Source organism: Giraffa tippelskirchi, chromosome 4 (assembly GCF_054371585.1).
Source record: "Giraffa tippelskirchi isolate mGirTip1 chromosome 4, T2T-mGirTip1v1.2.pri, whole genome shotgun sequence".
NCBI lineage: Eukaryota > Metazoa > Chordata > Mammalia > Artiodactyla > Giraffidae > Giraffa > Giraffa tippelskirchi.
The window spans coordinates 147,056,419-147,072,570 of record NC_137278.1 but is presented as its reverse complement, the minus strand read 5'-3'; the positions used below and the strand labels follow the sequence as shown (position 1 = coordinate 147,072,570).

At 38.9% G+C, this 16,152-nt stretch overlaps 1 protein-coding gene across 14 annotated transcripts in view; it reads right to left on the bottom strand.

Moving 5' to 3' along the window:
* The window catches only part of GRIP1 (glutamate receptor interacting protein 1), a 755,429-nt gene that overhangs the window by 208,457 nt on the left and 530,820 nt on the right, over positions 1-16,152 (bottom strand). For all 14 annotated transcript variants that reach the window (XM_081589879.1, XM_081589876.1, XM_081589880.1 and 11 more), the window contains one exon: positions 6,139-6,219. In XM_081589879.1, coding sequence (XP_081446005.1) covers positions 6,139-6,219 — 81 coding nt within the window. The remainder of the gene's footprint in view (positions 1-6,138; positions 6,220-16,152) is intronic.

Genomic DNA, 16,152 nt, shown 5'->3' with positions numbered 1-16,152 from the left:
TGATGCTGCTCTGGCAGGACACCCCCTATACTGTGGTCCCCACAGTCCTCACCTGGGCCCACTAGGATGTCTTGGAGGATGTGGGGACAGCCTGACTGAGCAGCTGAGTAGCTCGCCTCTTGGCATATTCCCATACGGGTGATCCTGTCACTGAGAGCAGAGTTTGATTCAGCATCTTTGGGCAATATCTGTAGCATCCTAGCACCATTCTTTTTATTAAAAAAGAATTTTTTTATTTATCAATTTATTTATTATTAATTTTCTTTTTTGGTTATGCTGTGTGGCATGAGGGATCTTATTAACAGTTCCCCAATCAGGGATCAAACTCGTGCCCCTGTAGTGAAAGTGGAGAGTCTTAACTACTGGACAGCCAGGGAAGTCCCTCATGCCTTTTTTCCCTTTAAGTTTTAATTTTTGAAATAATTTTAAAATTGTATGAGAGCTGCAGGAACACTATAAGGTACTCACTCCTTGATATCCTTCATCCACACACACACACACATACAGAGACATCTTTTTTGTTGTTGTTGCATTATTTGAGTGTACATTGCAAATATTATGGCCCTTTACCTCCATTCCCCTGGTTTTATTGAGATGTAACTGACAAAGCCATAGACCATTTAAAGAGTACAATGTGACGATTTGATGCACATATGTACTGTGCAGCACCATGCTTTGTATGACATGACACACTTGCTTGAGTCAACTGACTGGTTTCCCATTAGTGAGACATGCTCCATTTCTTGGAGCAGCTCAATGGTGGAACTAGACAGAGAATTAGGCCTGAAAATCAGAGGAAATGCCCTTCACCCACCTGAACAGTATTAGAGCTATAAAATCCTAGTGTAAATGTCACTCTATATATCTGCTGTAATAATGAAAATTTAGATCAATGAAGCGTCAAATTGTATGTTAACAAAGAGGATAATGCTGAACAGACAGGGCAGACCTTTAAAAATTCCCGTCCTTCCCTCTTCATTCAAGGTTGCCAGCTTCTGTGTGGGGCTGAGGGTACTGTATTATTTTCTACACTTTGATTTTTCAGTAGGTGTCGATGCTTCCTGGATGTATTCGAAACAGTATATGTGTACACATCTTGGGCTGATTAACATTTCAGACTCTTAATTCCATATCTGTATACCTTCTGCAAATACCCAAATGTGAGATACAAGAAAGATATATCATCTTTATCTTATTACGACCAAATTGATAAATGTCTTTTGTCATATTCTAGGAGAAAAAAAAATTCTCACACCAAATTTTGAGGTCTCATTTTGGCTACAGAGATGAGATAATTTTCCTGGGGCACCAAAAGTTTGGCAGTGCAATAGATATGAACACTTGACTTCTTCCTGCTTTTGTGAATTGCCCCAAATTCTATGCCATGAAAAAAAATAAGCAAAGAAAGCCATCCTATCTGGAAAAAGGAGGTAAATCAAATAAACAATATATTAACTTTAGGCTTTCAGGTCTAGTGTGGTATCCTGTCTTTTCATGAACATTAGATAGATGTGATTAAATAAGTCACAAAGTATTGTAAAATGTGTTAAAACAAGAGTCTGCAATAATTTGGACAAACTCTCCATGTGGTCAAACTTTGATTCACCAGTAATCTTTCAAACAAAGGAAGATTAGACTGACAGATTTTTTTTAAATAACCATAGGTGATTGCAGCCATGAAATTAAAAGACGCTTACTCCTGGGAAGGAAGGTTATGGCCAACCTAGATAGCATATTTAAAAGCAGAGACATTACTTTGCCAACAAAAGTCCGTCTAGTCAAGGCTATGGTTTTTCCAGTGGTCATGTATGGATGTGAGAGTTGGATGGTGAAGAAAGCCGAGCACCGCAGAATTGATGCTTTTGAACTGTGGTGTTGGAGAAGACTCTTGAGAGTCCCTTGGACTGCAAGGAGATCCAATCAATCCATCCTAAAAGAGATCAATCCTGGGTGTTCATTGGAAGGACTGATGTTGAAGCTGAAACTCCAATACTTTGGCCACCTTATGCGAAGAGCTGACTCATTGGAAAAGACACTAATGCTGGGTGGGATTGGGGGCAGGAGGAGAAGGGGACGACAGAGGACGAGATGGTTGGATGGCATCACTGACTCGATGGACATGGGTTTGGGTAGACTCCGGGAGTTGGTGATGGACAGAGAGGCCTGGCGTGCTGCAATTCGTGGGGTCGCAAAGAGTTGGACACGACTGAGCGACTGAACTGAACTGAACTGAACTGAGATGTGGAATAGAATTGCTAGTTCAAAATACTTGGAATTCATCTTCTCTTTGAAAAAGAATATGAGTAGAAATGAGGTTAAAATTTTTTTAACAGAATGTTAAATTTTTAACCTAAATTTAGACTTTAGTTTAGTTTAATTTAGTGTCATAGAGACATTAATGTCATTTCTTTTCCACTATTATCATTACTAAAAATTTTATAAAACCTTATGAAATACCAAAAAATCTTTTTTTACACATTATGCCATAAGAGACATGATTAAAATGACAAGTTCCCAAATAACATGAAAAATGCATTTCCCCTTTATCCAAAGCAAATGCATTTTGCTAAGAGATGTTTAATCTATTCTCTTTTTTGAGAAGAGATAGCAGGGGGATGAAAGGATTTACAGTTAGAATTGTCATTTAATGAAAAACACATATTTGACTTGTGATTATAAAATAATTGCTGTAACAATTTCAAGTTTATACAGCAGCAGTGAATTTGATATGAATGAAAAACAAATTATATTTCTGTTAACATTCAAGGTTACTTCTCTGGGTCAGAATTATTAAAAGTTACTCTTTATTATGCCATGGGAATAGTGGAACCAATGTTAAGAAATCTTCTTTATGAGTATGTGCACAAATATTTATTCCAGGAAGCATTAGGTTTCTATGCTGCTGCTGCTGCTGCTAAGTCGCTTCAGTCGTGTCCGACTCTGTGCGACCCTATAGACGGCAGCCCACCAGGCTCTGCCATCCTTGGGATTCTCCAGGCAGGAATACTGGAGTGGGTTGCCATTTCCTTCTCCAGTGCATGAAAGGGAAAAGTGAAAGTGAAGTCACTCAGTCGTGTCCGACTCTTAGCGACCCCATGGACTGTAGCCTACCAGGCTCCTCCATCCATGGGATTTTCCAGGCAAGAGTACTGGAGTGGGGTGCCATTGCCTTCTCCGTAGGTTTCTATAGAATTAGTTTAAAAGAACAGCTTAATCTTTCATAAAAACTTTTATAAAGAACTTTAAGATGCTTTCTACTACCTTATACTCTTCCTCCACCCCCTCCATCAGAGAGTGCTCACATGAATGATCAAATTCAACCACCATCGTTGGCTCACTGAGAAGAAATGTGAGGAAAAGCCACAGTTCCTTTATAGTTTCAGCTTCTGAGTGTTTGCTTACTCCCTAGCAATTGGGGCACCAAAATGGCCCCAGGACTGCACTTGCCCTGAGAAATGCCTTTTACTGAGAAGATCCAGGGACTAGTAGAGGATCTAAGCTTTTTTAAAAGTCTCTTTCAGTTCGCTGGTACATTTTTTGTCTAGACACATCTTTCCTTGCCACTAGGGTGGTAATAATACTCTTGAGGGAAGTAAGGTTGGGAGTTGAGCACAGAAGAACAAAGGCTGTAAACTTGCACTTTGCTCTGTTAGCTCTATGGTATTGACCTTAATTTATCAGGAGGACACCCTGGGATTTTTTCAGCAAATAATAAAGAGGGTGCATTTTCCAGGTCTCTGTGCATTTCTCTCTTTTGCAGTCTCTCTCTCTCACCAGAACAAGAATTAACAAGTATTTTTAAGTAGGACAGTAAAAGTTTAGAACTCCAATTGTCAGAACTCAGTCAACTTCAGTTTCCAAGAAGTTCCTAAGTTTTCTCCTTAAGATGCAACAGTAAGTCATAATCACCTATTAACCACTTTGGTTTCTTAGCCTTCGGGCTGGTGAACTCCTTTTTCTCTTGAACTGTTCTAAATTATTAAGAGGATTTTGAAGACGTCCAACCCTTTTGGCTGATATCTTTTAAGAAAGAACAAAAGTGTGTTTGTTCATGTTCAAACTCCAGGAAAATAACCCCTGATGCTATTTAAAAAAAAAAGATTCCTTGATTTCAGTGACTTTAAAATTGATATAAGGGACTTCCCTGGGGGTCCAGTGGTTTAGACTCTGTGCTTCCAATGCAGAAGGTGCAGCTTCCATCCCTGGTTGGGGAACTAAGATCCCATATGCTGTGTGGCACAGCCAGAAAATAAAAACAAAAAAAAAACCCCTACCAATTAAAAAAAAACCCTGACATAAGGAAGAAAAAAAGGAAAAAAAATCTATTATGAAGAATCACTGTGTGTCATGAACTAAGGATTGTAATTAACAACTTCTGTGTACCTAACATGTAACTTTAAAAACTACTTACTGATTTTAATGTAAAGCCTGGCCCATAAATCTGTGTTGTAGTTTAGTGTGTAACACTGGTAAACCCATGAAAGGAAAATATGAGACTAGTTCAGGGCTTCCCTTGTGGCTCAGATGGTAAAGAATCCACCTGCAATGCAGGAGAGCCTGGTTTGATCCCTGTCTCTGGAAGACCCCCTGGAGAAGGGAATGGCTACCCACTCCAGCATTCTAGCCTAGAGAATCCCATGAACAGATAAGCCTGATGGGCTACAGTCCATGGGATCACAAAGAGTCAGACACGACTGAATGACCAAGCACGCATACACACAGTCAGTGCTTTTGTTTAGTACCATATAAAGTGGAAAGGACAGTGGGAAGTCTCTTTACTCCTCCCAGCAGAGGATTACTGAGTTCCAGCTAATTAGAGAAGCCGAAAAGGAATTGATGGATAACTGGCATTCTTGAATTTCAAACTTTGGGGACTTCCTTATTGTTGACAAGGAGAAAGCAGAGAACATGGCCCATAGCTGATTGCAGTAGTTTTCTAAACATGACCAGCACTAAGAATAAAATTTTATAGGTTGGAATAGAAGAAATCTCAGCACTGGGTGAAGCCATATAATTAGAGGTTTCAAATTACTTTAGAAACTTCAAAGCACACAAACAAGGATATGGATCATTCACAATATGCCTCTTTATAAGTCACGTACTTTCAAAATAAATCAAAGTCTTCAGAATAAGAAGAAAATAACTACAGGTAGTTCTTATAAATAATAATCATGAACAGGGCAGAAACTGGACTTGTCTTGCTCTTTGCTCAAGTGGAAAATTTTCCCTTTACTGACAGATTTGCCAAAGCATCCAATTTAATGTTCGAAACACTGCTTTGTTTTATCTCGAGTTGTTAAACTACTGCACTCTAAAATCCTGCCACTAAACTTTAGCTGTACTCAATTTACTTGCATTTAATATAGACAGGCATTATTTTTGATACTAAATGTACTACGCTTTTGATAATAAATGTACTTATGCTTTTAACACTTCTCTTAAGGACAGTTGTTACCATAAGAGGTTTTCATGAACCACCTAATTCAGATAAAGATTGAATAATATTTTCAACTTCCTTCCTACATTTATTTTAGAATGTGTGTCATTCACAAATTCAAAATTTCAAACTATGGAAGTTTGGAGGTATAGACATTTGAAGATATTTCTTCAAAATGTTTTGTGGAGGAAAAAAGGTATTATATATTGTATTACAAGAAACCTCATCACAGCTTCCTAAAGAAACAAGGTCCCAGAATTTTACAAGAATTGTTCAGTGGAAGTAAATCCAAGTTCAAAGAGACAAGAAGAAAGGAGTAATTTGTTATTCAGCATATATATGATCTGCCATAGCAATTCTGAACCACTTTGTTCTGCTGGGTTTGCCTTAGTAAAGGGATAGATGCTGCTGTGAGAATCATTCCCTGAAAACAGAGGTGAAAGTAAGTCAATGAGTGAGAGCTGATATAAATTCAAGTCATTTTACAAAGGATTTGCACACAAGATGAATTTTCACAAGTTGGCAAGCTTTGCCAGAGTCTTGCTTTCATGAATGTTATTTGAACAAGTTGTATAGAATGCAGTCTCCATTCTTTGAGATAGCATTGCTTTTTTTAAAAAAACCAAGTTGGAACTATTCAGGTCACCAAATAACAGGGATCAAAAGTAAAACAGCTGAAAAATCCAACAGTCTGGTCTAACCTGGGATGCTCTGTCTCCTCACAGCCAATGCTCCATCAGGCGGCTTTGTCTGGCTGGCGGATTTAGTGTAGGGACTCTCATCTGCAAAGGTACAATGAAGGCTTTGGTTAATTTCCATCCAGTTTCTACTGTAGTGAAGATCTTTCAATGGATTGCAATCCTTCTGCCAGAGAGAGGTGGTATGGTACTGTAGAAAGAGTCTGTAGACCTGGGTCCTAACCTGGGTTTAGCTGTGGGACTTGGTCAAGTCATTTAAATATGCTCTGAACATCAGTTTTCTCCACTATGAAAGAGGGATATACTTTTGTTCCCATTTCTGAGGATTGTCAGGATCAAGCTATAATGCACATGAAGGTATAGAATGGTAAGAAGTTTGTAAAAACAGTACACAGATGATTTGCCTGTCACCTATATTCATTGATAAATAAATATCCATGAATATCAGTTAACAGGAAGACAAGGAAGGAATAAAATGGTTCAATGGGTACTAAGAATAAACTAGTAGAAGAACAGAGGAAAGGAAAAGAAATATTATATTGTAGAGAAGCAGATGACAGAGTATTAGTATTGCAGGGGAATAAAGACACAGAATTAGTGGGTTCCTACTGAAGGTATGAATGGGCATCCAGTGGAAAATAAAGGGAAAAGGACATTCAGAGTAAGACCAGAGAAGCTAGGTAAAGAATAGAGAAGGAAAGATGGTTTGGGAGAAGAAGGCACATATTGCAATGAGCTGATTTGCCCGCTTAGAAAGAGATGGAAATAACTTGGAGAACCAGAGAAAGAGCAACTGAAGAGACAGAAGGACTAAAGCTCAGTGTATCTGTGAGTTAGTCAAGAAGTTGAATGAGCAAAACACTAGGTGAAAAAAACCATACAAGCGATGGATCCATCAAATTCTAAGTAAAATGATTTTTTTTTTTAATCTAGGAAAGGATTTAGTCTGACTTGGAATATAGGAGTAGTGATCCAGGATGGCAAATACTAGGGTGAAATAGAAAGGAAATATTCTTTTTAGTCGGCATAGGACATTTGTATAGAGTAAAAGAGATGCCTGAGTGACATTAAATATTTTCAAGCATAGGATGTATACAGCCTGAGTAGATAAAATGTGCAATAATTACCTAGTAGATCTACTCAAGCTAGATGACCCAAAGGTTACTTCTGGCCATACTATCAGCTTGCTTTGTTGTTGTTGTAATAAGAAATCATTAAAGGATTAAAAACAGCATTATATTATATATGCAAACTATTAAATATAACAAGGATTTAATTCAGCAATAAGCTTTTGTCATCTGAAAACATTAACTCTCCCAACTAAGTAGTTCACGTTGCAAAACTGAGGAATTCAATTCCTCTTTAGGATGTACTTCTGGTTGAAGTGATTCACGATTTCTTCATAAAACTAACAAGGTCTTTGTAAGCAATGATAAAAAGGAAAGATTAACACTACTGTAAGCCACAATTAACTTAAAAAATGGCAGTCACGCTGTTTCATGTTTATATTCCATTTGTCACACAATTCTTTATATTCTTCCAACCATAAAGACAAACTACCAACGTTCAGATATCAGTACAATCAACAGCATCACTTTTGCTTATGAAGCAGTATCCTAGATCTTTGACTCTTCCCTTTGTAATCGCGATTTTTGAGGATAAACACAAACCACAAAACAAAATGCCAGACTTTTATTACAAAAGTCTTTGTCATTCCATGCCCACCTGAGTATCTGAACTCTTTTCTCACAATACTAATTTAATAACCAGGCCATATGCTTAACCAAACTTACTATATGCTAAAATCTGGATTCTTTATAAAACCAATTTAAAAATGTATTTCTTTTTATTATCTAAAGCTTTGAAACCATGTATTTATGAGTACAGAGCACTGAGTCAGGAGATACAGACCATAACAATAAGTTTCAGGGATAGCATCTTGGAAGCCTACAGGCCTTCTCAAGTTTTCAATTTGTCTAGAGCCCAGCCAATTAAAGTCTTGAGTTGAATCCAGTGTTGGATTTTCTTACAGGGCAGTAAGAGATCTGACCAGGAGACTTTGGGGTGCTTTGTATTTGATGTTCTATTTTAAGGAGCCATGTCTTTAGAAATTTACCTAGTTTGCATTACAGAAGTAGTCAACCCTGGCAAAACTGTACGATTTCCTTGATTTAGAGCTGAGATAGTCTGGTTATGCACATCCTTAAAAGGTTGAAACTGAATTATAGATGGCCACCTGGCCAGCCTCTGCTTATCCATTCCCCAGCCCCTGACCGCACTCCAGTGTTAAGACTGTCCTTAGTGAGCACAGATGAAAGTAAACAATCACCTAGAAGCCAAAATTTGCATTGATTGAAGGATCAGACTGAAATAAGTTTTATATTATCTAAGAATAGGTTTCCGAAGTCAGTCAGGATGAAGGCAATAATTCCTAATGCAAATGAGGCAGAATTTCGGCAACCTTCATCAGGCGAGTTAAGGTGAGCTCAGCAACAGAGCAGCATGGCACCTTTTAACATTTATTTTTAAAGAAACTTTTCCCAGGAACATCTGTTTAATTTAAACCCCTAAGAGGTATCATAGGCCTTTTATAAAAACCTACCCATCAGAGAATGGGCATCAGTTCTCTTGATGTGATTTATTCCAAGTCAAATCTTGACTCAAACTTTGAAAATAAAAAGGGAGGGAAGACATTGAATGAATCAGCAGCTGATACCTCCATAATATTAGGTTGGTACAAATGTAACTGTGAGAAGAATTGGGGCTATTCTGTTGACCAATTCCGGCTGCAGGCATTGCAGTTTTTGGTGCATCTCATTGATTTGCTGAGCATAATTCTCAGATGTAATGGTTTTGCCGGGATTCAGAATGCTGCAGTGGATCAGACCGGCAGCAGATCACCGAATAGTGACCATAACTTTTTTTGGGTGCAAGTTTGGCTTTCAGAAGTGCTTTGGAGCTTCTTCGTGGTCCATCCACTGAGCTAATCATTGCCAGTTGTCCTGTAAAATCCACTTTTCATTGTATGTCACAATTCAATCAAGAAATGGTTCGTTGTTGTTGCACAGAATAAGAGAAAAATTTGTTTTTTTGTCTAACATCATTTCCATAGTTTAATAAGTCATTAGCACAAAAACATAAAGCAAGAAACGCACATTAAAATGATGTATAATATAACCACATTTAAGAATGGATTCTAATATCAAACGACAAAGTTCAACAATGCAAAACTGCAATTACTTTTGCACCAACCGAATACAACGGACTATTACTCAGCCATAAAGAGAAAAGAAATAGTGCCATTTGCAGAGATGAGGATGGACCTGGAAATTTTCATACAGAGTGAAGTCAAACAAAGATAAATACCATCTGATATCACCTTTGTGGAATCTAAAATAGGACACAAATGAGGACACAAATTAGTCTATCTACAAAACAGAAACAAACTCACAGACTTGTGGTTGCCAATGCAGGGGAATAGAGAGATGGACTTGGAGTCTGGGGTTAGTAGATGCACATTATTACATTTAGAATAGATAAGCAACAAGATCTTACTGTATAGCACAGGGAACTATATCCAGTCTCCTGGGATAAACCATAGTGGAAAAGAATATAAAATAAGAATGTACATATGTTTATAAATGAGTCATTTGGCTGTACAACAGAAATTAGAGCAACATCGTAAATCCACTATATTTCAATTTAAAATGTAAAAAATAAAATAAATGCCAATACAATTAATTCACTGTTGCTCAGTAAAGGGCTCAAAAGTTTCAGTGAATTACAAGGTCTATGTTAATACTTTTCATTTATCAGGAAGACACTAAATAGGCTATCAAGTTCCAACTAATTCCATAATTGAATTAAAAAATAGGTGAAATAACAAAAAAGGAGTCAATCTATAGATAGTTCTAGGACAATGCCCATCCCTAGTATGCATTCATTAAACATTTGCTGATAGACAATTAAATTGTATCTAACTTTTCAAATTAGAGTGTTTATTGTAAACAAGCAACCTGAAGAAAGTCAAACACTTGTTATGAGCTAACCTCCCTCCTCCCTTTGATTTCTTTTTCTAGGTTTACACCTATTCCTTTTAAAGCCATATCACCATCTACTAGTTATTAAGTATTGTCTTATTGCATGTTCAAAATTTGTGACTATTTAAAAAATAATATTGAAATATATTTCCTTTAATTTCCATTCAGACTACAGAAGGTTTATTGAGTAACTTTTAACATAATGCCTTTAAACAAAAGAATTCCGATTTTTATACCAGACTCCCCACCTTGACTTTATGGTTATTAACAAAGGATCCTTACGGAAAGTCACTACAGGACGAAGGAGGCATTCAGCCAGTGAGTCAACGTAGCAAGTAATCATCAAGGGCATCACAGGGTATCAGAACTGTCAGTCTTTTAAAATGGCATCATAGCAGCTAGATAATCACTGTCACACATGATTTCTGCCCACTGTCACTGGTCATAACAAGAAAGAGCATGGGTCCCCTTTATGGCGACATCCCAAGAGGCTAGGGAAAATGCCCTCCATTAAATGGAGAATGGACACTGTGACAGAGACAGAAAGGGCTTAGTCACACTTAAAACAGAAGTTGAACAATGGGGGGACCATCTGTCCCTCTCATTCCTCCTAATTTGACCAGTCTCCTTATGTACTAAACACAGGAGGGGCAAACACAGATCATTTGTTTCAATTACATGTTCCAAGTGAAGCTGGTATTTACAAACTTCGCAAGCAAACAGCAGGCACCCAAGAAGCAGGGCTTCATTCTGCATCATGACCAAAGCTCATGTTGGAGCTGGGAGAATCCCATCTTGAGGAATGGACTCATGTCCCCTCATGTTTTTGTAACCTTGAACAGTTGCCTAGCATCAAATATCACCCATGTGTAATCAGGCTAATCCTTGTCTCCATCTTCTACATCTCCCATTCTGAGTCTGGGCTTCTTCCCAGAGGAACCAGATATGACTATGGTTTTAAGAATCTCTAGCTGTGCTCAGGGCTTTGTTGAAAAAAAAATTTAATTTCCTTGGGCTGAGACTAATCAGCCTATGCTAAACAATTTCTAACAACTAATTATGCACAATTGAAGCACCTGCTAAGCCAGCAGATCCCTCAACTTCTTGATTAGGAAAAAAAGAGGCATTTTGTGCAATTACACATTATGACCATTTCCTAGCAGCAGGGAGACAGCCAGCTCATGCCACAACGTTCATGTACATCGTTAAGAGCAGGGGAGAAAATTGCTTTTTGTGATTGAACAAAATGACTTCCACTGTGAAGGAAATAATGTGTCCATAGAATTTGATTGCATTTCACAAATTTTAGTGCCTACTATGTGCAAGGGCTTCCCGGGTAGCTCAGTAGGTAAAGAATCTTCCTGCAATGCAGGAGACCCCAGTTTGATTCCTGGGTCGGGAAGTTCCCCTGGAGAAGGGATAGGGTACCCACTCCAGTATTCTTGGGCTTCCTTGGTAGCTCAGATGGTAAAAAATCCGCCTGCAATGTGGGAGACCTGGGTTCGATCCCTGGGTTGGGAATATCCCCTGGAGGAGGGCATGGCAACCCACTCCAGTATTCTTGCCTGGAGAATCCCCATGGACAGAGGAGACTGGTGGGCTACAGTCCATGGGGTCTCAAAGAGTTGAATACAACTGAGCGACTAAGCACAGCATATGTGCAAACTAAGCAAGTGGATATAAAACAATAAGACTTTAAGAGGAATGGTGATGGAGGAATCCTTATTATAACTTCCCAGGATTGAGACTGGAGCATGTGCTTCATTAGCTGAGGAGAGAAATAGGCAAGGGCTTACGGTACTGGTGGAGGTGGGAACAGGAGGAGAAAGGAAGCTACACTGCGATGAAAGAATGCAGAATTTTGCAATCAGAAAAATCAATAAACAAGCGATGTTAATTGTCAGTTAACCTGGAAGTTTTGTGTCATGTGGAACCATAATTTTTCCAGTATTTGGGTTCTGTGAACATCTTATTCCAGCCCAGCAGGAATATATTGCAGGTTGGCTGTTTCCCTCTCTCTCTTTTTTAAAGTTTAATCAACATGGTCTTGATAGAAAAGACAAAATAGTATAAGGAAGAAAAATTACAGCACCGTGCATCTAAAACAAGACAAACAAAATAAAAAACTAACAAAATATATTTAAAAAATTTGCCTGGTGCCTCAGATAGCAAAGAATCTGCCTGCTAATGCAGGAGACATGAGTTCAATCCCTGGGTTGGGAAGATCCCCTGGAGAAGGGAATGGCAACCCACTCCAGTATTCTTGCCTGGAGAATCCCATGGACAGAGGAGCCTGGTGGGCTACAGTCCAGGGGATTGCAACGAGTCAGACATGTTTGATCAACTAACACACACACACACACACACACACACACACACAAATCTATAAAAAATTTTTTTTTAAAAGAAATAATTCATCATACTCAATTGGGTTATACTCCAGGCATACATTGTTAACATTTGAAAATCAGTTACTGAAATTCAGAAAATTTCAGAGAATGAAGGAGATAAAGAGAACTACTATCACCAAAGATTCAGAAAAAGCATTTGATAAAATTCAACATATATTCATGATATAAAACTCAGACAAAGAAGCGTCTTTACTCTTGAAAACAGTTGACAAACTGTGGCCCTAACACAGTGCAGCTCATTCTTGTTATAAAATGGGAGTACACTGCACAGAGCTACAGACATTTATTTGCATTTTATCTCTGGTTAATTTTTGGCTCCATTGTCAGTTTTGTAGTAGAAACCGAGATTGACAATGGAGCCAAAAAGCAGCCAGAGATAATACGTTTCTCTCTTTTTGACATCAGACCTCTCGTTCAGTTTGCTGCCTTGCTGGTTTGACGGCATACTCTAAAATTTAAGCAAGATTTCCTGAGGGCTGGCTGTCACAAGGTTTTGATCATAGAACTTAATTCTGTCTTTCCCCACTTATCAAAACAAGGTATAACTACAAGCACAGGGTCCTGCATAATTTAAAGAAATGCAAAGAGAATCATATGGCCAAATATCCTTCTGCAATCTGAAACAGTTCTCAATTCCTGATTAAAATGACCCTGTTTTTCTAGGGCAAATTAAATGTACATCCTTAATCTTCCCTAGAGTCAGAGGATTCTGGGTGCTACATAGGCTTTAGCGCTATCGCTTTGGCATGAATTCTTGAGAATGAATTGACTTCATTTCCTTCCCTAATGGGATAAAGTGATGCACACAACTAGGTTTAAAGCAGAAGGAGCAAGAATGGTCTGAGCTTGAAGGCAGAAGGCAGAGCGTAGCGTGCTTTTCCATTACAGTCTCTTTCCTATTATAAGATGATTTCCTCTCTCCAATCTTCTATTTCCTCTTCTCTTTGGTCATTTGTTTTGCATCTGCACGGCATCATTGTCTATCCTTGACTCAGCAGGTTTCCTTACAGTTTTCTAATTCTGACACCTAGGTACTTTATATTCTTAAAGGGGATCAGGTCTTTTGATTTTGGACATTAAAAAAAAAAGTCATTCAAACAGCACAAATTCATTTTAAAAACGAATGTCTGGTGGTTTCTTCACAATGACAGAATGTCCCCTAAAATTATATTAATCACAGTCACATCACCATCTCAGGAATTCATTGTTACAGCTAAAAAGAATACCAACCGTACACCTGTATTGCTACTGGCCTGACTTTTATAAGACTGTCTGTCTCCCTCACTGCTCCATTATCCAACACCTTGTTACTCAAAATGAGGTTCTCAGATGAGGGCATTGGCATTACCTAGGAGCTTATCAGAAATGGAGAATCTCAGACCTCACTCAGACCTATGCAATCAGAGCCTACATTTAATGAAGTCTCCAGATGATCTCTACACACGTTAAAGTTTGGTATTGTGTGCTAAGTCGCTTCAGTCATGTCCGACTCTTTGTGATCCTATGGACTATTTCCCGTGAGGCTCCACAGTCCTTGAAATTCTTCAGGAAAGAATACTGGAGTGGGTTGCCATTTCCTTCTCCATGGGATCTTCCTGACCAGGGATTGAACCTGCGTCTCTTAAGTCTCCTGCATTGGCAGGTGGGTTCTTTACCATTAGCAGAAGTTTGGAAAGATCTCTTCTAATTGATTTGACCAACAGCAAAGGCACAGGTAGTGAGGATCCATCTGTGCTGTCACCTGACTGCGTCAGTGGCAGCCCACAAAAAGCTGGCAAAATGGCTTCAATACTATCCCTAGACCTCACACACCAGAATTATCAAACTGCTTATGGAATGAATTCCTCAAATGAAAATGAAAACTGCTCCAATGCTATGGTTTTGAGTGAATTTCATCTTCTCCAGATCCACTTTAAACTCTTTAACAGTCCTAACATGGCTGATTTACAGGGGTATCTGGATACATCTAAGGTCAGATTACCTGGAGAAGCTGATTGATTGTAATAAGAATAATTCATTAATTTATACCTTAAAATGGAGACACAAAATAGCATTGAGTTCCTACCCGCCAGCTAGTAAAGAACAACTGAAAATGAAAACTCATATCCCACCCTGAAGCAGGGACATGAAAGAAGAAGCTTCTATGGTGGTGGTTGTTTAGTCACCAAGTCGTGTCCGATTCTTTGCGACCCTACAACCTGTAGCCTGCCAGGTTCCTCTATACATGGGATTTCCCAGGCAAGAATACTGGAGTAGGTTGCCATTTCCTTCTCCAGGGGATCTTCCTGACCCAGGGATCGAAACTGCTTGGCTGGTGGATTCTTTACTGCTGAGCCACCAGGGAAGCTCCATTTTCCAAGGCACTATCTCCTTAAACTCTTTTTACTTCAGACACAAAGTCACTTCCTTACATCTGCAAAGAAGGCCTCCAGCACAGAACCTGACCTATGATCTTCACTTGGGGGTAAATAGGATCACAGTGGTCCCCAAGCATCTGGTTAACCTTGTGGAGTGGTCTGTGCTAACTGTGCTGTTCCATGATGCCTGTGGGTTTTTTGGAAGAGTCGTATCTGGAGCCAGGTTAATTTGTAAATCCTCTCTGAAATTAATGAGCATGAAATCACACATTCCCTGCCTCTGGCATTCCTATTGCTCATGTGTCTGAATCACAAATGATAACTCCTATGCTTCTTCCTAGTATTGTTTCCAGCAAGGACAGATGAACAAGAGTCACAGATTGGCCTCATCACTAAAAATTTCTAGAGGAATGGACTCTATGCTATAAAAGTCATTTTCATTACCATATCAGATCCCAATTTAAAACTTAAAAATTTTAAATTTAGTATAGCTTCTATGTTTTCTATATGTAAAGAAGCCTATCTGCTTTAAATCTTTGGCTTGACCATCAGATTATGCCAGCTGACATTCTCCATACCTCAACACTATGAAATACACATAGGTTCAGTAAGTTCTAAGCATTAGAATAATAATCTGGATGTGTGTTTGTGTGTGTGTAGTCTGCCAGTCTCCTCTGTCCATGGGATTTCCCAGGTGAGACTACTGGAGTGGGTTGCCAGGTCCTTCTCCAGGGGATCTTCCCAATCCAGGGATCGAATCTTGATCTCCTCCACCTCTATTTTGCCCTTTCTCTAGTACTTTTTTTTTTTTTCATTTCTAATGTTAACTACAGAGAAAAAGATGGAGCTTTTTGTAAAATCAAGTCTCTCCAAGAATTTTTCTTTTACATGATATTACTGCAAATGTTTCTACATTTAGAAATTTTCAGTATGGTGGTTTCTGGAATGGGGTCAAGATTGATGGGAAAATGCTGCTGCTGCTGCTAAGTCGCTTCAGTTGTGTCCGACTCTGTGCGACCCTATAGACGGCAGCCCACCAGGCTCCGCCGTCCCTGGGATTCTCCAGGCAAGAATACTGGAGTGGGTTGTCATTTCCTTCTCCAATGCATGAAAGGGAAAAGTGAAAGTGAAGTCGCTCAGTGGTGTCCGACCCTTAGCAACCCCATGGATTGTAGCCTACCAGGCTCCTCCGTCCATGGGATTTTCCAG